Raw genomic sequence first — 27208 nt, 5'->3', positions numbered from 1 at the left:
TATCCAGGGTAAGAATGTAATTGTTAACCATTATATTCTTTAACACTGGATCCTTTAACATTGTATTCTTTAGCATTGTTGAACAAACCTACACTCCAGCTGAATGTGTAAGCCAGGCCATAGACATCAATGAGCCAATAGGCAATTTAAAGAAACTACTAGAACCAAGACTGCAGTGTTCTTTGGATGCTCATGAAATTTGCCTGCAAGATATCCAGGTATTATTTTTTTCTTTTTTGAGATTTGTATTTCAGCATTTATATCTGCATTAGAAATATTTTGTTGTTGTTGGCCTTTTCTCTCTAGCTGTGACCTTTTTCTCCATTTGACCTATATTATTATAAAATGTAAGCATTTAGAAGTAAAAAGAATTCTTTCAGAAAAATTTCCTCCACTTAAAATTATTTTTAAAAGATTGAGTAATAAATCAAACATTCTTTTTTTTACTTTGACAAATATAAAATGAGAAGTTTAAATACATTTTAATCAGAGCTTAAAACGTAGAGTAGTGAGAAACACATTGACCTTGGAAGCTGAAGAAGTGTGTCCTCACACCCTGTTTCTAACTTTTAACTTCTTTGTGCATCAGTTTCCTCATCTTTTAAAGATAGTTTGACCAAATGATTTTATATTCCCTTCCATCTTTATTTGCTCCAGCAGTAAATTTTGGATAAGCTACAAAGGGATACATTGGAATGTGAACCCAGGCCTGTGTGACTCTAAAACCCTTCACTTGTTTGAGGCTGACTTTTTAATAAAGTTTTTATTGAATAATTCATTGTCACTGGACTTGACCTGTTTTTTCTCATATGTAAAATTAAGGGACTCAATCTCTTACTTGTTTTTTAGCTCTGATATTTGTTGCTGCTCTTACAATATCTGACCTAAGCAAAACGAAAGTAACACCTGCAAAGTACCCAGCCTATCATAGGATCTCAATATATATTGGTAGAATAAATGGAAATATGCATAATTTATAGTATCATAGAATTCAGAGCTGGCCTTGCATCTAGGACATTTTGGATTTCTTCCTGTCCCCCTCCCCCTTCTCCTCCTCAAAAAGGATCTGAGGATAGTAACTTCTGTTCTCCATGTCAATTAATGCAAATATACAGTTGGAGTCAGAATGCTTGCTGCTTGTGGTAATGCTTTTGTATTTTCAGATGAGTGCTGACTTCAGAGCTGATGAACAACAGTTGAGTTGTACTTCTCTAAGGAATATGACCTGAGATCAAATATCATGCTTGAGTTTTGTCCTTGTGCCAGCTCTTAACTGAACTAGCTAGAGTGTCCAGTACCTGAGAGCCCTCTTCAGAGTTATACAGGCTTTAGCTTCTAGTAGATAATACCAATGTCTACTGGAGAGGGGAGAAATCTTGCTATGAGGAGAATTTTTAACAAAATGTCAGGCAGAGACTGTTGTCTTAACGAGTGAAGCTGCCACGTTTGACCTGTCCAAGTGTAGGGTCACAAAGTTTGTCTTGTCTCTGTTTAAGTTAGATGCATAGTTACTTAAGATTTTAGGCTTTATGTGTATGATGTTTTTAATATTAGAAAATATGTTTGTACCATGACTACAGTATTGGCTGAATTCTTGGGAATGAGAGTGGGAGGAGCTTTGTACCTCCAGCTGTATGATGTGCAGACACAGAGATACACATTACTCAAAATAATTACAACAGAAGGCTGTTTATAAATGGATGACAAAATGTCTAGAAGTTAGAATTACTTTTTGCCATTTGTGTGAAATGTATTCAAAAGCACTGATACTGAAAGGTACTGAAAGGATACAGAATTATGATTAAAGATATTCACAGCTAGGTCAAGTAGTAAGGTTATAAGTCCTTTAACTTCATTAACTTTATGATCAAAAATTTAGAGTTAACCCTGATCTTAAATGTGTATCATTGATTAAGAGGGAGATATGGCAAGAATTACATAAATAAATTTATATAAATTGTCCCCACTAATAAAACACCCTTGCTTATTCATGGCAGATAAATAGCATTATCTTCTACTTTAAATACTTTTACAGAAAAAATAATTGCCTTTGGCATTATTTAAAATTCTAAACTAGACTCCAGAGCTAGAGAAAACCACCACTTACAGTAAATCCTGTCGTCTGTGTTGTCCTTAATTGCTACCACAGTGGTTAAGTTATTTTCAGTTTTGGCAAAGAATTAAATGATAGGACAACTTGAATAATTAAACGTGTTCTGTAACTTAATTAGTATGCCTCAGTAATTAAGTCCTGTTTGGCACATCCATTTATATTAAACAAGATGACTGAGCTAAAATAATCTTAATCATTTTATCCATGTTTAGCTGGATCCAGAACGAAGTTTATTTGACCAAGGAGTAAAGACAGACGGAACTGTACAGCTTAGTGTACAGGTAATTTCTTACCAAGGTAAGTTACTTTTAATGTTGTTACTTAAAAGTTTAGCTCATGTTTTTCTAATATGGGAACTCAATTTTATAAGTTTTAGATGGTTGTCTAAATTAGTTAATGTGATGTTATAGCCAAATATTCATGCTTTTGATTTAATTGTTTTATCTGTCAGGATGAAGCAGATAGTATAACACATTCTACCTACTTTAATCAGGAAAGGGTATATTACAGGGTAGTAAATAACAGGATCACAGGGAGGGCTGAAAGAACAGGTTCTAGTTGACTTTCTAAGAATGCCTCAGCCACGCTGTAGAACTGGACTGCCAAGGAAGCTGCTGCTCTGCCGGGATCTGGAAAATGCCAAATCTAAAAGCCACAACTATAGCTGTCGATTTGGAACCATGCTGCCTTTTCAGTGATTCACATTAGCCAAAAAATGGATGCCATGTGCTTGCTTGTCCCCTCTTAACTCATCTCCAAATGGAACGCTCATGGCAGTGAATCTAGAACCTAAATCACATCTGCAGCCGTAGCTGCAAGGACATGTATAGTCTCTGCAGTTTAGCACAGAGAGAGGAATTTGCAAAGGATGTGATGTGACCCAGTGAGCCATATCCATCACAGTATTTTACTAATCTGTATAAATACACAAGTTAGAAAATTAGGAAACCATTTTTGGTGGGTTGAATTTTAGTTTTTTTAAATGTGGCTTTTTGAGATTTCTAACCAGTTTTAGATTAATTTTCATCTCTGAACATATTGTATTGCTTACAATTATATTTCACAAACCAAAGTTTTCTTCACATTATGAAAATGGTAACTACCTACTTATGATCCTTAATTTCCCCAGGATTTACTATTGTTGGGAATAGGAAAGAAAATCAATCTTTGTTTTTTATCTTTAAAAGTTTAGTGACCTCTCAGTATAGGTGTGTTTAAGAAGAGTTGACTTGATGCAATTTGAATGGAGGATTAGGGGATAATTTTTAGGAAAAATCTTCTTCAAAAATTATAATTTGTTTCCTCATGTATATTTGAAAGAACTGACTTCTGTTTACACTACCTGATGAATTATAGCTGTATATTTTCTTGTAATAATGATTTTCCTGATTGAACTTCAGAATATTGAAATTGAGTTTTGTTTTTTCTTGCAAATACACTTTGATTAAATTTTTGATATAGATTGTAACTGAATCAGTGAGCAAACAGTAGCTGTTAAGTAGTATGATAGTTTTTTGCAGCTGTTATTTTAATATAAGTGAGATTATTTCATAAAGGGCTAGTTTATTCTATTTTGAATATCTTAAGTATTTGGGTTTTTCTTCATTCAATTGAAAATGAAAATCAGAATTTAATGATGTGAATTTAATGTAACAAGCTTAGTGTCTGTTCATTTTTAATACATGTACTTTGTCTTCTAAAAAGAAAAGGAGTCAGTAAATAATTTTAATTTTTTCAACTTCTCAGGATAAGTAGCTACTCATTTATACTCTCCATAGTGTAGTTTTAATTTTCTATTCCATAGTGGTACTTTTTTTCCTAATGTTTGTAGGTGGTGTGTGTGTGTGCTTGCATGCATGTGTGTGTGTATATATGCATGGTGGTGGTGGTATTCTTAAATTATTTTAGACTTACAGAAGAGTTGCAAGTGTAGTAAAAGAATTCCTGGATATCCTTCACCCAGATTCCCCAAATGTTAACTTTTACTATGTTTGCTTTATTCTCTCTCTCCCTCATCCCCACATTATTTTTTTGACCTGGTTAAGAATGAGATGTAGACATTATTCCTTCCTATCTCTAAATACATTAGTGTGTTTTCCGAAAACAAGAAATTCTTTTGCATGACCACAGTTCAGTTATCAAAATGAGGAAATTAATATTGGTACAATACTGTTATCTAATCTATCAAAGTTCTGCTGAATTGTTGTTTTTCTCGTTTAATAGAAATCTGTTTAAATTCTCTAGACATAATGCTAAAAATATTTAAAATGGAGCCTTGCTCTACCATTTGAGAACATATAAACTCAACTAAATTTTTATTTGTTAGAGACTTTCGTGTTTTCACTTAGATATACTTGTTTTCTTTTTAATCACTGGTAAGGAATTGAACCAAAGCTAAACATCCTGGAAATTGTTAAACCTGCGGAAACAGTTGAAGTAGTTATTGATCCAGATGCCCACCATGCCGAAGCAGAAGCACATCTTGTTGAGGAAGCTCAAGTGATAACTCTTGATGGCACAAAACACATTACAACCATTTCAGATGAAACCTCAGAACAAGTGACGAGATGGGCTGCTGCTCTGGAAGGTTATAGGAAAGAGCAAGAACGTCTTGGGATACCCTATGGTAATAAAATGCATAATAATTATGTTAGGTAGAATAATAAGAATTAAGCTTGACATGAAAGACAGTAGGGTGAGTAGATTATCTATCTTAAATGTAGAATTTTTAGGAAATATATTGATTTTCTTTGGTTTTGTTTTTGTTTTTTTTGGACTGTAACATATGATGGTGCTGGGAATACAAAGATACAAAGAAAAAAATCTGCCCTTAGGGCATTCACAATGTAGTTGACGAGAGAGAAGATAAATGAAAAAAGATAATTGCTATAAACGTAACATGTTTTTAAGCTGTCAATAACTGGTATAAAGAAACATACTCTTAGAATCTCAAAAGGATCATAGTGGTCTGGGGGAAAATTGGGGAAGAGTTTATTATAGGCAAGGAAACTGCTAGACATTGCCGACAGGAAATGTTTGTGCAAAGCTGAGAAGTGTGAGTAGTGAGAAGATGCATTGGGTAAGGAGTTATTCTGTAGCATTGTAGAACTGTTTTTGTTTTTTTTTTTTTTGTGGTACGCGGGCCTCTCACTGTCGTGGCCTCCCCCGTTGCGGAGCACAGGCTCCGGACGCGCATGCTCAGCCGCCATGGCTCACAGGCCCAGCCGCTCCGCGGCATGTGGGATCTTCCCTGACCGGGGCACGAACCCGTGTCCCCTGCATTGGCAGGCGGACTCTCAACCACTGCGCCACCAGGGAAGCCCTTTGAACTGTTTTTGATTGATGGAAGTGACAGTTGAAAATGAATGTGGCAGTGGTATATGGCATAAGTTGGAGCAGGTAGTTTGGGTGTGACTAGGTGATAATACTTAGGTTAGCCTAGACCAGGTGATTTCTGTGGGAGCAGAAAGGAGGAGATGAATCAAAATAATGATGGGACTGAGCAACTGATTGATGGATTGTGTGAACGTAGAGAGGGGAGATTCAAGTATTGATCTAACTTCTCAAGCTTGGGTGACTAGGCAGTAATAATATAAGAATTGGTTACATCTTCATTACATATTTCCTGAGCCAGGCACCATGTTAAATTCTGGGCTTTCAGTAGTGCACAGGAAAGATAGTCCATGCCTTCTAAACCTTAGTGGGGAAGGTAGGAAAGTCTGGTATTGGAAAGATTTTTCAAGGGAAAGTGTTGATTGTACTTGATTTTCAAGTAATAGTACAAATTCAACTGGAGGTCACCAGAAAGTAGTTTCAGGTGCACAAAATTTGGACTGGAGATAAAGATGTTATCTGGGACTCAGTCACATTGAATTTGTTAAAGTCATACAAGTAGATGCAGTCTCTGACGGAGAGAGATAAAATGGAAGAGAACATAATGCTGGACCTTGTCAACATTTAGGGTTGAGGAACAGGAAGTGGGGGGAAAGCTTTAACAGATAGAAGGAAAATAAGAACCGTATATAGTGCTGATGAAATTGGGGAAGAGTTTTAGATGGTCACAAGTCTTGACACTGCTGAGAAAGTCAAAGAATGCTGACTGAGTAATATCTATTACATTTGGTCATTAGAGGCTCATTGGTAGATTTAGATAAAAGCAGCTGCTGAGTTGGAGCGACAAAGGTGAATTATAAGAACTAAATAAACATTGTAGAAATGGAGAAAATTGAGTATGAATTGGGGGGGGCAGGTGGGAAGAATGCTGGGGTAATAAATAAATAATATTGAAGGTTCAAGAGTTGGTGGTGACCTGAGTGTATTTGTAGATAAATGGTGTGGAACTAGTGGGAGAAGGAAAGATTAAAGAAGCAAGGATAGGAGTTATTCATAACAAGATAAAAGAGTCCAGTTTGAAGGATGAGACCTAAGCCATTCCTCAAAGAATAAGAAAGCTGTTAAGACCAAGTCTAGTGGCAGTGTGGATCTTTTCATTTGCTGTCAATTTCGGGTTTTCTGTGTAGCATCTCAGTCTGGCCCTGCGCTGCCCAGTGCCGTGGTCACCAGTCCCATGTGAGCACCTGAAATATGCCTGGTCTGAATTGAGATATGCTGTAAGAGTAAAACACCCAGTACAAAAGGAAAAGAATGTACAATCTTATAAATTTTTTACCTAGATTACATGTTGAAATGAAAACATTTGGATGTATTAAGTGAAATTATTATCAAAACGAATTTCACCTGTTTCTTTACCTTTTAATGTAGCCATTAGAAAATTTTAAAGTTACATAGTGGCCTGCATTATGTTGGACAGTGCTGATCTACACAATTTCTGCCTTCAGTACTGGGGAGTTTTCCTTCATTATTATTTTGATAATAACCTTCTGTGTTTCTCTGTTCTTTTTCTAGAACTCCTATCAAATCTCCTGGGTTGATCCTCTACATCTTTTTTCTTCCTTATTTTTCATCTTCATATCTATTTGTACTACTTTCTGCCAAATTTTCTTGTCTTTTTTTTTAATTATATATTGTTTATTTATTTATTTATTTATTTATGGCTGCATTGGGTCTTCGTTGCTGAGTGCGGGCTTTTCTCTAGTTGCGGCAAGTAGGGGCCACTCTTCGTTGCGGTGCGTGGGCTTCAGTTACTTGTGGCACACAGGCTCAGTAGTTGTGGCTCACGGGCTCAATAATTGTGGCGCACGGGCTTAGTTGCTCCGCGGCATGTGGGGTCTTCTCGGACCAGGGCTCGAACCCATGTCCCCTGCATTGGCAGGAGGATTCTTAACCACTGCACCACCAAGGAAGTCCCTTTCTTTTCTTTATATTGCAACCTGATTTTTAGTTTCAATTTACAAGGGCTATTTATTTTGGTTGTTACCTTTCCATAGCATTCTGATCTTATATTACAGATATCATGTTTTCTCTCCTCTCTATGTTGATTACAGTGAAGTGGAGGTTTATTATTTTTTTGTTGTTGTTTGCAGTTTGTTATTGCATTATTTCTGCTTCCTCTGGGTTCTGTTTTTCTGTTTATTTTTGGTCATCTAGTGGTTTCCTTTTCGTCTCTCAAATATCTGATTGTTTTTGACCATCTGTTCATATTTAAGAGTGAATAACTTTAAAGCTAATTAGTTTGAAGTCTGGAAGGAGTTTGTTGACTATGCTGGTGAAATGGGGTGTTGGTCATTTTATTAAAAGATTTTCAAGTGTCAGCATGTATAGATCTTTTTCCTGGGTCTCCCAACTTCTCTGGAAAATTGGCCAAACACGTGTCAGGAGTAGAAGGTTGGGGTGAGGATTTAGGGTTGATGTGTGTGTGTAAATGTTGCATTCTGGAAGTGGAAGGGGAAGTGGAGTGGGTGGAGAGGGTCTCACTCTTCGGTTTGTAGACCGGTCTAAAGTGTTCCTGGTGCCTACGTGGTGGGGAGATGCTTCCATTTCTGTCGTTTCCCACTCATGTTCCTGTGAGTTTACATCTTTCAGAAGTTTCTTTAGCATCATTTTACTAAGGACTTAGAGAAAAGAGGCAGGGAGAACATGCATGGCAATTAGTTATGTTAAACTAGAAGACCTGATATTATTTAAGAAAACAAGGCAGACTAACTATTTTCCCCTAACATTTTTTTTTTTTTTTTTGCGGTACGCGGGCCTCTCACTGCTGTGGCCTCTCCCGTTGCGGAGCACAGGCTCCGGACGCGCAGGCTCAGCGGCCATGGCTCACGGGCCCAGCCGCTCCGCGGCATGTGGGATCTTTCCGGACTGGGGCACGAACCCGTGTCCCCTGCATCGGCAGGCGGACTCCCAACCACCGCGCCACCAGGGAAGCCCCTCCTCTAACTTTTTGATCCTGATACTTTTTTGTTCATGTTTACATAAAATGTGCTTACTTGAACTTTGAAGTGTGTTTCAGGATAGCTTTTCTAACTTTCCAGAACTCCTTCTGTTTGTTGTTTTGGAGTAGTATTAAAAAATAGAGCCTCTTGCTTTCTCAGTTCCTGTCAGTTCCTTGACTTCACTTTTATCTGGACCTCCTCTCTCCCTTTCCTTCGTGTTTTGATGCTACTCAATTTCAGTTCCACTCCCACCGGTTTCTCTTTATTGTGGTCTTCTCCTCTGGAAGTGATCCTTGGCTTAGTTTGAAAATTTCACAGGTGCTTCACTGCTCCATCCCCTTTAAAGCTGACCATGGACCTTTGTATTCCTCTGCTACTGGGTTGGGCAAAACTGTGCTTTCAAAGAATACTTCCTGGCTGTGTTCAGTTTTTCGCATGCTCGGGATGGAGAGTGAGATGTTCCTTTGCTTCCCTCTGCTTTCTCCTGCACAGATGTTGATACCATACAGCTCTTGTGACTGTTACTGCTTTGTCTTCACTTGCATGTATTTTGGGTTCCATGGGGATATCATGTCACCTGGTTTAATTGTAAATGTCCATGGATTTTTGGTTTTGCTCTCTAGTTGCTTTTAGTGGTGGGTTTTGTTTTGCTTTATGTGTGCATTCAGAGAAATTTTAAAACTTTGCTGCCATCTTCTTAGAATCTTCCTTCCTTAACTTCCTTGTGAAAAAAATCAAACAAAAAATCAATTCTGTGGCTTGCAATCCTGTATTATGTTTGATTCATTTTTACTGTAAATTGGCTCTTGATAAGTACCTGAGTGTTATTTTTCCTCACTTATTATTGAATAGCATGCATCTTGGGGGCATATAATCAATACCATTTGGATAGATGACCTTCTCCGTGCAGAAATACCTATACCAAAATTAATTCAGCTAGTATTTATTAAAATTCTGTGAGTAGAAATTCCGTTACATGCCAGGGATACAATCATGAACTATTTACACATGTTGACCATCTTTTTTATTTGTGAATTCATTCAGTAGTAAAAAAGGATGAAGAAAATGAAACTATTTGGATTCACCTTTTATAGATTTAACAAATGTACGCACAAAGCGCCGTGGTAAGCTCTGAAGATTCAGTGGTTTACAAGACACAGTCCTTATATTTAAGACCTCAAGGTTTTATGGGGGGACAGCTGAGTAGACATGCAATTAGCGTGTTGTATTGTAAGTGCTACCATAAGGGTAAGTGCAGGAACAACTAGCTTTTTACAAGAAGTAAAAGTGAGGAAAGAGTACGTTCATATTTTGGAGAATATGTCTCCCCAGAAACCCCTTATAATTTTATTTTTTCAGTGCATCAAATCATACACTACTACAAAATAATTTTTTAAAACTTGTTTAATTTACTCCATTTTCTACAAGGTAATCATGTATTTTATTCTTCCATTTGGCCCACTGGAGAGCAGTTTTGCATTTTGTTTTTCTTGGTAAAATTCCAGACTAACTGATGTAGAAATAAGTGAATCCATCAAAAATTTAGATTAAGAAATTGAAAAGGAGCTAAGGAGAAAATAGAGCATAAGAATCTTTTTTATTTCATATAATGAGTTTATTTACTTCACTTACTTGTAAAAAAAAGAAACCTGTCTGGATTTTATCTGCGTGTTTGTGTGTGTTTACAAGTTAACTGTAAATTTATATAATATCTAAGATGCAACTAGGCCAATGGTAATATTTTTCTCTTTAGATCCCATACAGTGGTCCACAGACCAAGTCCTGCATTGGGTGGTTTGGGTAATGAAGGAATTCAGCATGACCGATATAGACCTCACTACGCTGAATATTTCCGGAAGAGAACTCTGTAGTCTCAACCAAGAAGATTTTTTTCAGCGGGTTCCTCGGGGAGAAATTCTCTGGAGTCATCTGGAACTTCTTCGAAAATGTATAAAATTGAAATTATTGTCTATTTGCATTGTAGCTTAAGTTTAGTTTTATTTCTTTATAACTTTGTTTTCATCTAAATTGTTCATTGATAATAGCAATAATAATTAACATTTATTAATTGTGTAAGGTTGTACTGAGAGCTTTATATGTATTATCTCATTTGATCTCGTACTAATGCCACAGATCATTACTTTCCTTATCTCTTCAGATACAAAGCTGAGGCTTAGAGAGCCCCGACAAGGTTATAGAACCTAAGGTGAGGCAGAGCCAGGCTCCAAACCCAGGCAGACTAACCCTAGAATCCAAGTTCTGAAGTAAGATTCTATGCCCTGCATTTAGCTCTGTTCATATATTCTAGTTGTTGACTTCTGTTTCATCAGTCAGTCCTGTCCTTTATGCTCATCTTCTAGAAATTTAAGGTTATTTGTTCACAGGTGGCTTCCCTCGCATTCCCTTCATTATTGGGATTAAATCTTTTAAAATATCTTTTAATTGAATGGAATCTTAAGGGAGAAAGGGGAAGTGTAAGTATGCAACACACCATCTTGAATTGGAAGCCACAGATTATAGTGTTACCATGTTGCTTGACAGACGTTATTATGATTAAGGCTGTCCAACAAAAAGAGCTCAAATAGACGTAAATTATTTTGCTTGAATTTTAATCCATCTTATATTTCAGTGACTGTTAAAATATCTTAGCAGTAACCCATTCCCTGACACTGTTAAATAAATCAGGAATGCTAGCCAAACCCATATAGTTTTCAGAATGTGTGAATAGGACACTCTGACTTTGTTTTATAACGGTTATGGATGAAAATGTAACTGGTAGCATTTCATCCTACTGTGTACCCAGTAAGGGGACAGATCTGGTAGAGGGATTTTTCACAATCATTTAATGCTTAGGGTTTTCATCTGCTGTTGAATAAGAAATGAGCTCTGTAGAGAAGCTTTCCTTCATTGTTTTTATTGGTAATATCTCTCTTGTGTTGGTTCTCTTAAATATCAGGAGGAGAAAAATATTTAAAAGACTTATTACATTCATTATATTTACACGGTTTATTTCCAGTTTCAGTTCCTATTAGATAAATAAGTTGAATGTTCTGGTTGAAAGTTTATCCTTGGCTTCGCAGGTTTTCTTCTCTGCAGAGCTTTTCAGCTGAGTAAGGTAAATTCCTGAATTGTTTCAGGTTTTTAACATGTAAGTTATGTTTACAGAAACATTTTCTTGTAGGGACTCTCGAGAATAGAACAAGGGCAGTGTTTAGACTACAGTTTAGTTTTTCTCAAATTCATGGTTTTCGCTCTGTCTCCCAGGTCAGCACTTTTTGGTTGTTTCTCTCTGGTTCTCCCAGTGCTTCTCAAATGTTAAAGCTCATTCGGAGACTTTTCCTAGTACAGGGGGCAGAGAAATCTTGTGTATCTTTCCATCTCCTTGCAGTCAGTGGTAGAATGGGTCTTCTTCAGAAGAGCTCTGCTCTGGAATTGTTTTGTTTTCAAAAGTAACAAAGCCCCAGAGCCTAGATGAGTATCTTAGGGAATTCCTTGCTTATCTGGCCGTGGTTCTTTGCCTGGTGAGGAAATCCCATCTGGTTTGGGAATCTAATTCTCAGAATCTGGGAATGGATAGGGTGGTGTGTAAGGCTATTTCTGGCAGACTTTCTATAATTCACAAGCCTTACCTCTCAGAACAGGCTCCTTTGGGCACAGTCTAGTTCTTTGGCCCCTCCTGTAGAGTGAAGTCTACAGCATATTTCTGAAAGACATTTATTAACCCAGCATTTTTATCTTTTCCTCAATGATCTATCAAGGAGACACAGTACTGAACAGATAGAGCTCCATCTTTACATATTTGTGTTAGTTTTCCCACCTGAGCCACCAGCTTCCTGCAGCTTCCCTTCTTGTGAAACTTCATCCAAGTCCTACAATATATGGGGAAGATAATTAGGAAATGTTCCAGTAGTACCAGCTCTATGATGTCCTTCTTCATATGAATATGTCTTCTGCCACCAAAGGCACAAAGCTCTCAGTTTGCTGAGGGTCTTATTTAGAAAAAAGAATTGCCTTATACCTTTAGTGTCCAAAGTTTCTTCATAAAATGCCTCCATAGGCTCAGAGCTTTGCCCCTTAGGGCTCTGCTTCCTTCATGTATGACCAGGATTTGAGGGCTATAGAGGAATATGATATTTAGAGTGCCTGTATGGTCTTGGACCAGCCTTTCCAAAGCCCCTCTCTTTTTGTGTTCTGCCTTGTTATCTTGAGAGTTCCCCAGGAAACAAACCAAACTCCACTCTGAAAATCAGGGCTGAGAAGCTGATCTTACAGATCAGTAATGCCTGTGCTGTGTGGTGGTGACTCCCTTTCGCCTCTTTTTGGTCTAGGGCACTGTGTTTATTTACAGTCACGAATGGAACAATTTCATTCCAATAGCACTTTGCCTTTTCAAGTTACTTTTGTAAAATCTGCGGGAAAATATACCACAAATATAAAGCATGCATTTTTCTTCAAGAGGGACAGTGGTTCTTGGCGAGAAGGCTCAGAACTAGGAATGTGGATAAAAGAATAGTGTCTTCAATATACTGAAAAGTTAACTATGTTTCAGGCATTGTGCTTCTTAAAAATATTTTCCTTTAATCCTTACAACCACCTCATACAGTGGTAGGTGGGGGTATCTCATTTCAATATGAAGAAATCAGTGGTGAAGTTGGTTGAATAATTTACCACAGTCACACAGCCAGTAAGTGAGTGCTAAGATCAGAACCCAGATCTGAGGCTAGTTCCATGTAATTGTTTAAACTCCCAAACTCAGGACCCCCAAAGAAAGCTCCCATCTGACAAGTAGGATTCAGATCTCTTTTTAGCTTCCCAGTCCTCTCCAGCTCTGTGTCTTTAGTTGGATCCTGGCATGGCATCCTAAGTAGAACTGTGTTGGGAGCCCAGGCCCCAGGACTCACTCAGTACACAGATGACTGCTGGTAGGTGCTATTTCAGTTCAAGAGAGAAACATCCAGTCTATGATGGGCACTAAATAGGCTGAAGGAATATAGACTGGGAAGTGAAACTCTTGTCTGAGAGGTAAAGAATACCATTTAAGTAGGGAATAGCAACAGATGAGTAATGAATGGTTCTCCAAAGGGTCACTAGGACCTTTTACACTGTAACTCATGTCGAGAGCTGTATTTGTAGACATGTTAAATTATTTAGTTCAGTTGTGACACTGAGGACAGCTACAATTCCACTGAAAATTTGGCTGTCTTTAAGAAGAAGCATTCTAAAGTTAAAGCCGTTTTATTAAAAAATGGATGTTAGTTAAGTAAATTATGACACTCTCTCAGATCATCTTGAAGAGAAAGAGCCTTTTTGATGAAGAAAGTGTATCTAAATAATTTCATTGTGATGTATATTCTCATCTTTGATCTGATCTTTAAGATTTCCTATTTTATATAAAACATAGATAAATAGATTTAGAATAGGTATTTACATTTAGAAAACCCTGGTTCTCTGAATAACTTTTCTGAACATGAAAAGAATTTGGAACTTTCCTTCTACTTCTCTTAAAAATATCTTTTCCCTGTAAAATGATGATCAAGGATCTTTTTAAGTTATTATGCCAATAAGTTTCAGTTGTTTGATGTTTTGCTTTTTTGTTTGCTTGGTTTTTGTTTTAGTTGTGGAGTTTTTTTTTGTTTTTTTTTTTTGTTTTGAATTTTACTGGATTGGAGTTTGCATTTCTGGTTTAAGTGAAAACAAAAAATTTTTGTGTGTGTTCTTCAGATGTATTGGCAAGCCAAGAACAACAGATGAATGAGATAGTTACAATTGATCAACGTGAGTATTCATGTGCCCATAATGTGTGGCCCATTTATCAATAAGAAACGTTTTCTTTATTTAGTACTGCAAGGTAGTAAAAAGAAAAACTAGTTTTTAAATTTCATATGAAGTATTTTAGATATACAAAGAAATAATAAAGTATAACCAACATCTGTGTATACCATAAGAGATAAAACTTTATATATCAGGTCTACCTGTTGTAGATCCCATTTTAAATGACTATCCTGAACTTGATGTTTATTATTCTATGCATATTTTATCTTTTTACCAACTTACGTAACCATAAACACTTTAGGGCATTGTTGATTACATGTCTGAACTTTTGGGGAAAAATGGTGCTATACTGTGCATATCCTTTTGTAACTCGCTTTTTTGTTTAACATTTATGAGACCCATGTTGATAAATGTAGCTCAATTTTATTTTCACTGCTGTATATTATTTTTAAAACTTTGTGAACATCATTGAATGAATATTGTAAGAATGCTTGTGAGATTCTCTGGTTGTAATATCATGGGGTTTCTACCCTTTCAACCTTACTAGGTAAGACCAAAGTTTTTCTCAAAGGGGGTATGTTTGTACTCTTATCAGCGGTGGAACGTGAATTCTCATTTGTCCACATTCTCCAAAATTTGATAAACCATTTTTTATGATCAAATATTTTAAAAAATAGATTTTTTAAAATAACTTTAATGTATCACTAGATTTATCACATCATTAAGTTTTTCCAAAATAAGGAAACCAACTTTTATTCGCTATGTTAAGATTCACAAACTGTAATACAGACATCATACCTTATCCTCTGAACTTGTGCTGAGGTAATTAGACGGGCATTAGTTAAACTAATTGCATTTTATTTCTTTCAGTAATTTTTTTCACTGTTTGTATTGGAAGGAGAAAAAAAATTTTTTTCCTTGTCTTGCTTTGCAGCTGTGCAAATTATTCCAGCATCAGTGCAGTCTGCTACACCAACAGCCATTAAAGCTATAAATAGTAGTGCAAAGGCAGCTAAAGTACAAAGAGCTCCAAGGATTTCAGGAGAAGATAGAAGTTCACCTGGGAACAGAACAGGTATTTTTGCATTATCATCTGGTATTTATAAAATTTGTCGAATTATGTATATTTCGTTTTATTTCACAGTATGAAAATGTGAATATGGACTGTTTCTCTGGCGATACTTAGACAGCATTTGTAAAAAAAATTTGTGTTTTTAGTATGGCTGAGGTATGCACCAGAAGACCTGTGTGTTGTCTTTTGCCTTCTGTTAATCCGTAGCATTGTGGTCAATATTTGTCATTCTTGTCAATTTTTAGGAAACAACGGCCAAATCCAACTGTGGCAGTTTTTGCTAGAACTTCTTACTGACAAGGATGCTCGAGACTGCATTTCTTGGGTTGGTGATGAAGGAGAATTTAAGCTAAATCAGCCCGAACTGGTTGCACAAAAATGGGGACAACGTAAAAATAAACCTACAATGAACTATGAGAAACTTAGTCGTGCATTAAGGTAAGAATTTATTACTTTTCTTTAAGTATCAAACCTTTCTAAAAAATAGCTAAGAAAATAGAATAAGAATTCTAGTGTAAACACTGTTATGTAATGATGTTAAAATACTTGTTTATAAAATGTTTTCTTTATATAAATAAAACTAAAATTTTTCACATTTATGTTAAAAATTACTTCTTAAAAAGATTTTTAGTAATAATTTGAGGTACGTAGAGTTTTTTGAAAGATGATTCTAAGATTTTTATCTGATTTAAAAGCATGTACTATGTTTAAAACCAACATATCTAATCTTTGAGGTTTCTGTTATTTACATAACAGATGCTGTCGTTTGGTATAGGTGAACTGAATGAGTGTAAATTCTAGCAAATACGTAGATATTGTCAATTTTTATAATTAGATGCAAAATGTCAACCCATTTCCCTGTTTTTCCTTCCCCCACAATATGCCAAAATCTGAATATCCAAACTTTACATCAGTTAAATTGGAGTAGAATAATTATTTATAATTTCTCGTAAGTGGTATGAAAGTTTTTGACATAATTACTGTCATAAATTATGCTTACTACAGCGATAGAAATTCAGTATGTACACTTAAGTATCTGAGAAGTAGGATATATAGGAATTGTGTCTATATTTTTGGAAGAGTGAATTTGGTAAAGCAGTTCTGCAGTTTACCTCTGTATTCCTAAATAACATGCTTTTACTGCTACTTTATGTTTCACTGGAGCATTGTTTGTGAATTTCACACAGAGATTACGATTTACCTCTCATCATTAACACACATACCCTTCCCATCCCTTCATCCAAGTGTAATATAATTATGTGGAAGTGTTGATTAGATCAGTATTCATTGTTACAGGATCATGGCATGTAAGTACCATTACATAGTTTATCATGATTATTTTTCTTTTCCAGAATGACCATTTGTTTTCCTTAGCATACATAAGTAACTACAGTGCTTTATTTTCAATGTACTTATCACTTATTCAGTCTCAAACACTTTGCCAACTATCTAAAGATCCTTTCTGTATAATCAGTTTTGACAGTTGATGTGATTGTGTACATACAAGTCCCCTCAAAATTACAGATGAATTATTAGAATTAATAGTTAAGATGTCACTTCTCCCCAGATTGGTCTAACTTTCAATGCAGTAACCGCCTGAATAAATGTTTTCATAGAACTTGACAAGATAATTGTAAAATTTATATAGGAATATAAGGTATCGCAATAACCAGGACACCTGAAGAAGATTAATTAACAAAGTGGGAAGACTTGCTCTACAGGATATTGAGACTCACTGTAAAGCTACAACAACAGTAAGACAGTGATCTATTTGCTTAGGATAGACAAATAGACCAAGGATTAGAGTAGCTAGCCCGAATAGAACCAAGAATGTAGGAACATTTGATTTAAAGATGGCAGTGGGGAAAAGACCTACTTTTCAATCAGTAGTGCTGGGACAGTTGACTATCCATATTGACCCCTTCCTCATAGCATACTAAAAATCAATTCTATGTCGCTTGTAGCTCTAAATGTGAAAGTAAAATAGGGAGGCATCTAGAAATACCTACTTGACTTCAGTAGATGAGGAAAGACATTAACAGAGCCAAAAGCACTAACATAATGGAAAAGATCAATAAATTGGACTACATTTAAATTTAAAACTTCCGGTCATCAGAAACCATCATTAGGAGGGTGAAAGTCAAGCCACACATATCTGACGTAAGACTCTTACCTGGAATATGTAAAGAACTCTTACAAATCCATAGGAGAATTAGGAAAAATGGGCAAGAAACTTAAGCAGACATATTAGACTAGAGATTGTCCAAATGGCCGATGAACATATGCAGTGGTGCACAACCTCATTAGTAATCAGGGAAATGTATTTTATTTATTTATTTATTTATTTATTTATTTATTTTTATTTATTGGCTGCGTTGGGTCTTTGTTGCTGTGCGCGGGCTTTCTCTAGTTGTGGCAAACGGGCTACTCTTCGTTGCGGTACACGGGCTTCTCATTGCGGTGGCTTCCCTTGTTGCGGAGCACGGGCTCTAGGCGCACAAGCTTCAGTAGTTGTGGCACGCGGGCTCAGTAGTTGCAGCACACGGGCTTAGTTGCTCCGTGGCATGTGGGGTCTTCCCGGACCAGGGCTTGAACCTGTGTCCCTTGCGTTGGCAGGCGGATTCTTAACCACTGCACCACCGGGGAAGTCCAGGGAAATGTATTTTAAAACCACAATAAAATGGTACAGTGTACATCCCAGAGTGGCTAAAATTAAAATAATTGCTTTTAAAATTAAAACCAAGTGTTGGTGAGGATATGGAGCAGTGGGAATGCTTCTACACTTTTGGTAGGAATGTAAACTGTGACCGATAACCCAGTAGTTTGTCTTCTAAGGATGTACCAGACAAAAATGTACATATATGTTCACATGGATGCTTATAACAGCATTATATATAACATCCCCAAACCAGAAACCACCCAGGTATCTATCAACAGTAGAGTGAATAAGTAAACTATAATATACAAAGGGAATACTGTGTATCCATTAAAAATGCACTGATATGGGTGAATGTCACAAACATAATATTCAGTGAAAAAAATCCAGACCCAAAAGAGTACATACTGGATTTATACAGTAGAGTTTTAAAAAAAACCAGCAAAACTAAATTACAGCATTTATGGATGCATGTTTGGGTGATAAGACTATAAAAAGAAGCAATGGAATTATTATCATGAAACAGGATTGTGTAACCTTTTGGAGCAAGGGAGGAGTGATGATGGGGAGGCGCCGCAGAGGAGCTCTAGGGTGCTGACAGTGTTCTGTGTCCTGACCTGAGTAGTTAACAGGTGACTGTTTGCTTTGTAATAAATCACTGAGCTGTTCGCTTTTGTGTCCTTTCTGTTTGTGTAATATATTTCCCAATTTAAAAGTTTTTTAAAAATACAAGTAAAAAAAGGGGGTGGGGAGAAAAGAAATCATATCCATGAAAATACAGGCATCGAGGCTTCCCTGGTGGCACAGTGGTTAAGAATCCACCTGCCAATGCAGGGGACACAGGTTCGAGCCCTGGTTCGGGAAGATCCCAAATGCCACGGAGCAGCCAAGTCTGTGTGCCACAACTACTGAGCCTGTGCTCTAGAGCCCGCGAGCCACAACTACTGAGCCCATGTGCCACAACTACTGAAGCCCACGCACCTAGACCCCGTGCTCCACAACAAGAGAAGCCACCTTAATGAGAGGCCTGCGCACCGCAATGAAAAGTAGCTCCGCTCGCTGCAGCTAAAAAGAAAGCCTGTGCGCAGCAACAAAGACCCAACACAGCCATAAATGAATGAATGAAAGAAAATACAGGCATTGTGTACCTTTCTACTTTCTTCATTTTAGGGGGGAAACAGTGAGTGCTGTTATATGTGGTCATATGACGCATCTACTAGATTGGAGGAAGTATTAAGTAAAATTGTTAATTTAAATGAGAACGTATGTGTATGACATTTTATAACATCTTACCAAGAAACATACGATTATACCAGCTCCAGTTTTGTTTTAGAAATGTAAAACCACTTTCCCTCTTCATTTTCCTTTTTTCCCAAGTGTCTTATTTGTTACAGCCTTACATATTATGTCGAAATTTTCTTAAGAAATTGAAATGCCTACAGCATTTTAACTGGATGACAAGTATTGGTGGTTTGTGGGCTGAGATCTAAATTCTGTATTAATGTAATTGACAAAAAAGGAGACAGGAGACTATGCCCAGTGTGTTATATCTCTCACTGGGAAAGTGAACATAACCATTATACTTTAGCTGTTCTAGAATTAGGGAAAGATGACATAATTTCCTGCATGTAGTCTTTTCATTAATGGATTTTTGGTTAAACTGAGTGATTTTTATAATAAAATCCTGCTAAATGTGATCGTTTGTACCACTGGTACTTTTGCAAATAGCTGTTGCTTTTGTAACAGCTCTTCATCAAATGGTGCAAATGGGCAATGCAGTTTTAAAATAAAGGCTCCAAAATCTGCCAGCCCAGAAAAGTTTCGACTTACCTTTTTTTTCCTATTATTGGAATTGGCAGTGCATAGGGGTAAATAAAGTCTGTTTTCCAAAGTATAAATCCAACTGTTTTATATCCATAGAAAACAGCAGTAAACCAGACTTCTAGAGTGATTTCCCCAAATGTACCTGTGCAGGTTAAGAAACATTGTTTCTTTATGATGTCCTCTTTTATGTTTTTCTGTATCCTCTCTCTTTTTTTTTTTCAAGTCCTTTTGCTTACTCTTTTGAGGCTCCCTATTGGTTTGGAGAATTTCTCTGTAAGGGGAGAGCCTTAACATATTAAAATGATAAAGATGAAAGCATAGCTACATAGTAAAGGATTTTGTACGAGACAGAGAGGAAATGGACATTCCAACAATCCAAAGAATATGTGTATTAAATTTTTATTCATATTATATGAATAAAGCTATATATCAATATAGCTTCTATTTTCTAGAGGGCTATATGTGGCAGTCATTGTGTGCTAAGCACTTTACAAAGATAATCCTTTCAATCTTCAACAATTCTATTAGTGTTAATACTGTTTTTAATGTCATTTTATAAATGAGGAATAAAAGCTTAGAGAAAATATGCCTTCCCTGTGGTCACAAAGGGTAATAAGTTGAGATGTTAGGTTTTGAATCTCGGCGTTCTGATTCAGAGCCCTTATTCTTAGGCTCTATTACTGCTCCCAAGGTTTTTTGTTTTGCTTAGTAATGTTTATTTTTAAATCAGTGTTTCATCGTAATTTTTGAAAATATGTTTTGAAGATTTAGTACATAAAATTTGAGTGCTTAGCATTGAAATTTTAGTTAATGTTCTGAAGTTTCCTTGGATAATAACATTAAATATTTTATATAGACTCAGTGTTAATTGCTATTGTGGTAGATACAATACTAGTCTTCTTATGGAATAATCTGTGAAATATTGTAAGAAGTCCAAATTTTTAAATTTTATTTATTTATTTATTTACATCTTTATTGCAGTATAATTGCTTTACAATGGTGTGTTAGTTTCTGCTGTATAACAAAGTGAATCAGCCATACATAAACATATATCCCCATATCTCTCCCCTCTTACATCTCCCTCCTACCCTCCCTATCCCACCCCTCTAGGTGGTCACAAAGCACTGAGCTGATCTCCCTGTGCTATGCAGCTGCTTCCCATTAGCTATCTATTTTACATTTGGTAGTGTACATACGTCCATGCCACTCTGTCACTTCGTCCCAGCTTACCTTTCCCCCTCCCCGTGTCCTCAAGTTCATTCTCTACGTCTGCATCTTTACTCCTGTCCTGCCTCTAAGTTCTTCAGAACCATTTTTTTTTTAGATTCCATATATATGTGTTAGCATACGGTATTTGTTTTTCTCTTTCTGACTTACTTCACTCTGTATGACAGTCTCTAGGTCCATCCACCTCACTACAAATAACTCAATTTTGTTTCTTTTTATGGCTGAGTAATATTCCATTGTATATATGTGCCACATCTTCTTTATCCATTCATCTGTCAGTGGACACTTCCATGTCCTGGCTGTTGTAAATAGAGCTGCAATGAACATTGTGGTACATGATTCTTTTTGATTTATGGTTTTCTCAGGGTATATGCCCAGTAGTGGGATTGCTGGGTTGTATGGTAGTTCTGTTTCAAATTTTATTTTCTGTTTTGTTTGTTTTGGTTTTGGCCGCACCACACAGCCTGTGGGATCTTAGTTCTGCAACCGGGGATCGAACCCGGGTCCACGGCAGTGAAAGCCCACGTCCTAATCACTGGACCACCAGGAAATTCCCAAGAAGTCCAAATTTAAAATTTTTTTATATAGTCCTAATGTGTTTTCTCTTTTTTAAAGGTATTATTATGATGGGGACATGATTTGTAAAGTTCAAGGCAAGAGATTTGTATACAAGTTTGTCTGTGACTTGAAGACTCTTATTGGATACAGTGCAGCAGAGTTGAACCGTTTGGTCACAGAATGTGAACAGAAGAAACTTGCAAAGATGCAACTCCATGGAATTGCCCAGCCAGTCACAGCAGTAGCCCTGGCTACTGCGTCTCTGCAAACAGAAAAGGATAATTGAGCCCAGGACCTTTTGGGAGTCCAAGGTCTTTCTTAAATGTTAGAGCAAGTATTGCTCTTACCTTTATTACTGAATTTGAATCTTCTTTTATTTCTAGACTGTACAATCTGATGCATGATTTTTTTATAAATATTTCATACTCTTGTGAATTTGGATCTTTTTACTTTGAGCATATATTTTAGAAAATGTGTATGTTAAACGATCACCACAATGTCTTTAGGCAGGTTCATTGTGGGATAGTTTGTTAACAGTCAAGAAAGCTAAACTGGTCAGTATTAATGTCTAGCCCAACCAAAAATAGCCAGTAGCTATTGATGAAAAATAAATGAAAGTATCTCCAGGAAACAGTCTGGCTTAACTATTTTTTGAAAATATAACTGTTTCCCCTCTCTGCTGCTTTAGATGTTGCTTTACATAGAACCAGAAAATGGAATTTTTCACAGCTGAAGCATGTATGCCTGTTTCATCTAATCAAGCAGAGCTAAAATAGTCATATCAAATAAAATTATAATATTAATAAATTACTAAACTAAGAGCATCACGTTATTAATTTATATATTTGCAAGCAAAGGACAGTAGAAGACTGGCAGAGGAATAGTGCTGAAGAAAGAGATCCAGGTTTAAATCTGGCTTTACTCAAGCCAGTTTTAAGGATTTACTGTATAGCTATTTCATAATGTCAGGCCAAGAATTTAAATTATTATAAGAGAGGCATTAAATTCTAATAAACCAACTATTACAAAAATTCTCAAATGATCTCTGCTTTCCCTATCAGAGATTTAAAAAACTGAAAAAGTGTACCTCAACCTGAAAATAAAAGTTTGGTTTAGTTTGGTTTGGTATGGCTTTCTTTTTTTTTTTTTTTAATTACCCTGTAGTGCTGGTTTATTATACAAAGCAGCTTATATAAGTCCTGGGTTTCTGATGAAGTGAAGACTTTAAATCAGTCAGTAGTACTTTACCTTTCAAGACATTAGTAAATTACTTGCAAATAGTTTTAAAAGGACATTTTGAACTCCAGTGTAGGCAGTCTTTTCTTAAAACAAAATTTCCCATTTATTTAATTTTTTCCTTTGAATATTATATATGAGTGTACAGATATCTATATACATGTCCAGTTGACCATCTTATACATATATACATGTACACACATATAAATGAAGACATAATATTCAAAGCAAAGATATTTCAAAAGGTGATAACTCATTTAAAAAATTCTTTAAAAATTAAATAACTCTTACATACGTAAAACTCCTTACTTACCACAAGCCAACACTAAACAGAAATGGCTAGAAATGTCTTTCTTTTTTTCTTGCTTGCTGTGCTTGGTTTCCTTGCTTTTTTTCTTTTTGTTTTAAGGTATTACGCACGAATCATGATATGAGATACTGGCAAATAATCCTTTTATAGCAGAAGATTGATTCTCAAATATTACTTTATGTATCTTCTCCCTCATCATCGCCTTTAAATCCATCCCTCTAAACAGCTTAATAAGAGCTCAATACTTTTGACTAACTAGGAGGAAAGTGCCATGCTAATGCAGTCAAAGAGGCACTGTTAGTAGTTGCTGCCACTAGTAGCAAATAGTGGTTTGGAGAGAACCATAGGGACAGGGATCTTAGGAACAAGGAGTAGAGGAGGGCGTCTGTGACCTCCTTTTCTGGTAACCTCACATCATAATATTAAGTGTTATGCTGTACGACTGCAACATGTAATGTCAGGTCATTTATGTTTTTATTATGTCTATGTCTAAGTCCTTTAAGACCCTGCAGTAGAATCTAAAAAGAATAAAATCTGTAATTTCCATTTTTACGTTTTTATAAACACATACAGAGTAGACTGACAAATTATTAGTTTAATTTGGATGCTGTGATTGCAAGGATATCTGAATAGAATAGCAATATGAAATAATATATAGAAGCTCTAGTTCAGATAACAGCTAAAAAGAAGGTTTGCACCATCCTCTTATGGCCTGGGAAGTTGACAAGTCACTTACAGTTTTAAAATAATAATAATAAAATTTACTCTTCTGGTATATTTTTCAAGAGCTTAAAATTATTGACTTTTTGATTTAAAATACTTTGGGGGAGACACGTTAAAGTTTTAGCCAGGATGACAGATTTCCGTTATGTCTCAACTGTATGTATATATATTTTTAAGACAAGGAACACCCATATTTCTTCTAGATCCCTAAAATCAAACTATTATTTCTTTTTTCCTTATGTGTTCCTCAGATACTTTTTTTTAAAGAACCGCATTCTATCCATTTTCTTCCTTTTGCAGTTTTTATTTTATTCCTCATCATTTGAACAGAGACAGTTCTCATACATGATCAGGTGCTGTTTCTTTTTTCTTCTTTGCCTCTCACCATTGTTTTATGCACCATAAGTAATGAGATTAATTTCCCCAGTTGACTCAAGAAACTTCTGTTACTTTGTCTCAACTTATAAATAAACTATTTCCGTTGTCCTTATTGAGGTTGCAGTTATCAGAAGCCAAGTAGTTTTTTCTTTTGTTGAAAGATAACTTGTGTTCTGAAAGAAAATATAATTTGCTCTGCTTTTATGAATAAATTTTCCAGAGAAGAATTTACAATATATTCAAAAGGGAGAAAGATAAAATTATTGGCCATCTTCCATACCATGTAAGTACAAAAATAATGAAGTGTGTTCATTTTTGTTTTAAAACTTTTTTTCCACATGAGATTCTCATTGAGCCAACTTTCATACATATCTTGCTGGCCTTAAGTTTAGAAATTTGTGTTGGCATCAGAAAATCCAACAAATTAGGCAGAATTACTCTGTGGTTGATTGTCACATGAATCGACTCATCACATTTATTTTTGTGTCAGTCTGTGTCAGTTAATTAGGAAAAATTGTTTAGTTGTTTCTCTCCCCTGAATAAATGGTGAAATTCAACTATGATATTTCTTTAAAGGATTGTGCCTCCGAATATTTTAGGTGAGGTCTGCTGTTTTACATATTCATCATTTTATGCTACTGCCTTTTAAAAAGAACTAATGTATCTTTGAAATAGCACAAAAATGTTTTAAAATTCATAATTTCAAAACAACATGTGACTAACTTAATGTCTTCATATCTAGAGGGTATAAAAATATTGATATTTCAGTGATATTTCACTTGCTGCCAGAAAAAAATATTCTCAATCTTTTGTAAGAGGGAAGAGGATTTTTGCATACATTTTTACTCTTTAAATAAAGACACTTGTACTGTCATAACAACAATTATGTATTTGTGGCTTTTTTTTTGTAATTTTACATAAGACAGTTATTTTCTATTTTTACTCAGATAACAAATATTTGTGCATAAAATGTAAAAATAGTAAAATGAGAAAAATAAAACTATTATACAGTATATTTCTGTTTTTTAGAATTTTTTTCCCCATCATACAGATAGTCTCAAATTCCTGGGATATTAGGTTAGATGAAAATATGACAGTTCACATCTAGTATATAATTCCCATATACTTTTTTAAAAACTATCAATTTGGGAAGAACAAATTCCACTGAACTAAAATTAGGTGTTAGAGAGTTTAGTCTTTTTAAGAAAATAAATGAAAACCCCATCCACAAAGCCGAACTGTTTCAGAATAGCAACAGAAGAAAGGTAACACTGAGTACTTGTCAAAAGGCAAGTCGATGATCGCTAAAATAGAAATTCTTAGTAAAGTTTGTGGGTTTTTTGGTTTGTTTTGTTTTAAATTATGAAAAATGACCTCTCCCTGTTGTCTGAGAAACCAGGACCAGAGTATAGAGGGGTCAAAGGGAACAGAAGAAAAACCTGACTTACGCTTTTGTTTATGGTCAAGCAGTGATCACATTTTGACTGACATGCTTTAAAAAGAAACAGTTTGAGTGAAATAAACTGCTTTTCACACTGTCTAATTTTATCTAGTTTGAAGTGATGAAAATCATCAGTTAGGAAATTAGTGAAGTATATTTGTTCTCCCAAGACACTTTTTTTGTGTACAACTTTAAAGCTTAATTTGCAAGCTAATAAGCACATGTTTAAAAAGATTTTTACTACTGGCAAACTGATTTAGAACACGACTTTTAAAATTTCTGTGGTCTGAAGGATGACTTTTTTATTTCCAGTTTGTCACAGACTAAAACTTTTATAAAATAAAAAGTGAATTAATGTGGGGAGGAGGAAATGGGGAGTTGTTTAGTGGGTAGAAAATTTCAGTTTTACATGATGAGAAAGTTCTGGAGATTGGTTCAGCAATGAATATACTTAACACTACTGAATTGTACACTTAGGCATGGGTAAGATGATAAATTTTATGGTATGTGTATTTTGCCACAATTAAAGCTTATTTTAAAAAAATCAGTTACTAGGAGAATTTAAAAATTCAATTAACTCACCAAATTAACAACACAGAGGGAAAAAAACATCATCTCAGTAGATGCAGGAAAAGTATACAGTGAAATTCAACATCCGTTCATGATGAAATCTCTGGGCCGACTAGAGTTAGAAGGGAACTTCCTTAACTTGATAAAGAGTATGAAAAACCTACAGCTAGCATCATGCACAGTGGTTTGTTTTCCATCTAAGATTTGGGGAAAAGCAAAGAAATATCTGCTGTCACCATTTCTAGTCAACACTGTACTGAAGACTACCTGGAAATAAGGTAAGAAAAAAAGAGGCATATGTATTGTAGGAAATAAAACTTCAGAATACATCAAATACGTTGAAAATCCTAAAGAATAGATTTTTTTTAAAAAAATCTGCTAGAATTAGTGAGTTTAGGGAGATAAGACACAAGGTCAGTATACAAAACTCAATGTTATTTCTATATGCTAGCAACAAATAATTGGATATTGAAATTTAAAGCTACCATTTACAATAGTATTAAAAGGCATGAATTAATTAGGGAAAAATGTAGCAAAATTTGTGTAAGAGTGGTCCAATGAAAACCACAGAAATTGCTAAGAAATGTGGGGAAAAAAAGATACATACCATAATGGTCAATTGGAAGACTCAGTTTTGTAAATGTTGATTGTCTCTAAATCCATAATCAACTCGAAGTTCTGGCAGTGTTTTTTGTAAACAAGCTGATTATAAAATCTGTATGTAAATGCAAATGACCCAGAATAGCCAAAATAATTTGAAAAAAAAAAATTAGAGAACTTGCACTGTCTATATAAAGCTTTGCTATTCTTATACAGCAAGATGTATTGAGATAAGGATAGATACGGACTAGTGAACAGAATAGTCCAGAGATAGACTCACACATATATAGCTAATTGGGTTTTGACAACGGTGCAAGGTACCTGAATAGGGAAAGGATAGTCTTTTCAACAAATGTTATGAAAACTGGATATATTTATGGAGAAAAGTGAACCTCA

General features: G+C 35.5%; 1 protein-coding gene across 3 annotated transcripts in view; it reads left to right on the top strand.

Moving 5' to 3' along the window:
* The window catches only part of GABPA (GA binding protein transcription factor subunit alpha), a 36241-nt gene extending 11042 nt beyond the window's left edge, over positions 1 to 25199 (top strand). For all 3 annotated transcript variants that reach the window (XM_060010444.1, XM_060010443.1, XM_060010445.1), the window contains exons 3-10: positions 74 to 218; positions 2326 to 2410; positions 4494 to 4739; positions 10199 to 10393; positions 14167 to 14220; positions 15152 to 15292; positions 15535 to 15727; positions 21612 to 25199. In XM_060010444.1, the coding sequence (XP_059866427.1) occupies positions 74 to 218; positions 2326 to 2410; positions 4494 to 4739; positions 10199 to 10393; positions 14167 to 14220; positions 15152 to 15292; positions 15535 to 15727; positions 21612 to 21840 (1288 nt within the window). In that variant the 3' untranslated portion in view covers positions 21841 to 25199. The remainder of the gene's footprint in view (positions 1 to 73; positions 219 to 2325; positions 2411 to 4493; positions 4740 to 10198; positions 10394 to 14166; positions 14221 to 15151; positions 15293 to 15534; positions 15728 to 21611) is intronic.
* Positions 25200 to 27208: the final 2009 nt, after the last annotated feature.

This window comes from Delphinus delphis, chromosome 4, assembly GCF_949987515.2.
Source record: "Delphinus delphis chromosome 4, mDelDel1.2, whole genome shotgun sequence".
In the NCBI taxonomy this organism is placed as follows: Eukaryota; Metazoa; Chordata; class Mammalia; order Artiodactyla; family Delphinidae; genus Delphinus; species Delphinus delphis.
This window is presented reverse-complemented; position numbering and strand designations above follow the sequence as displayed.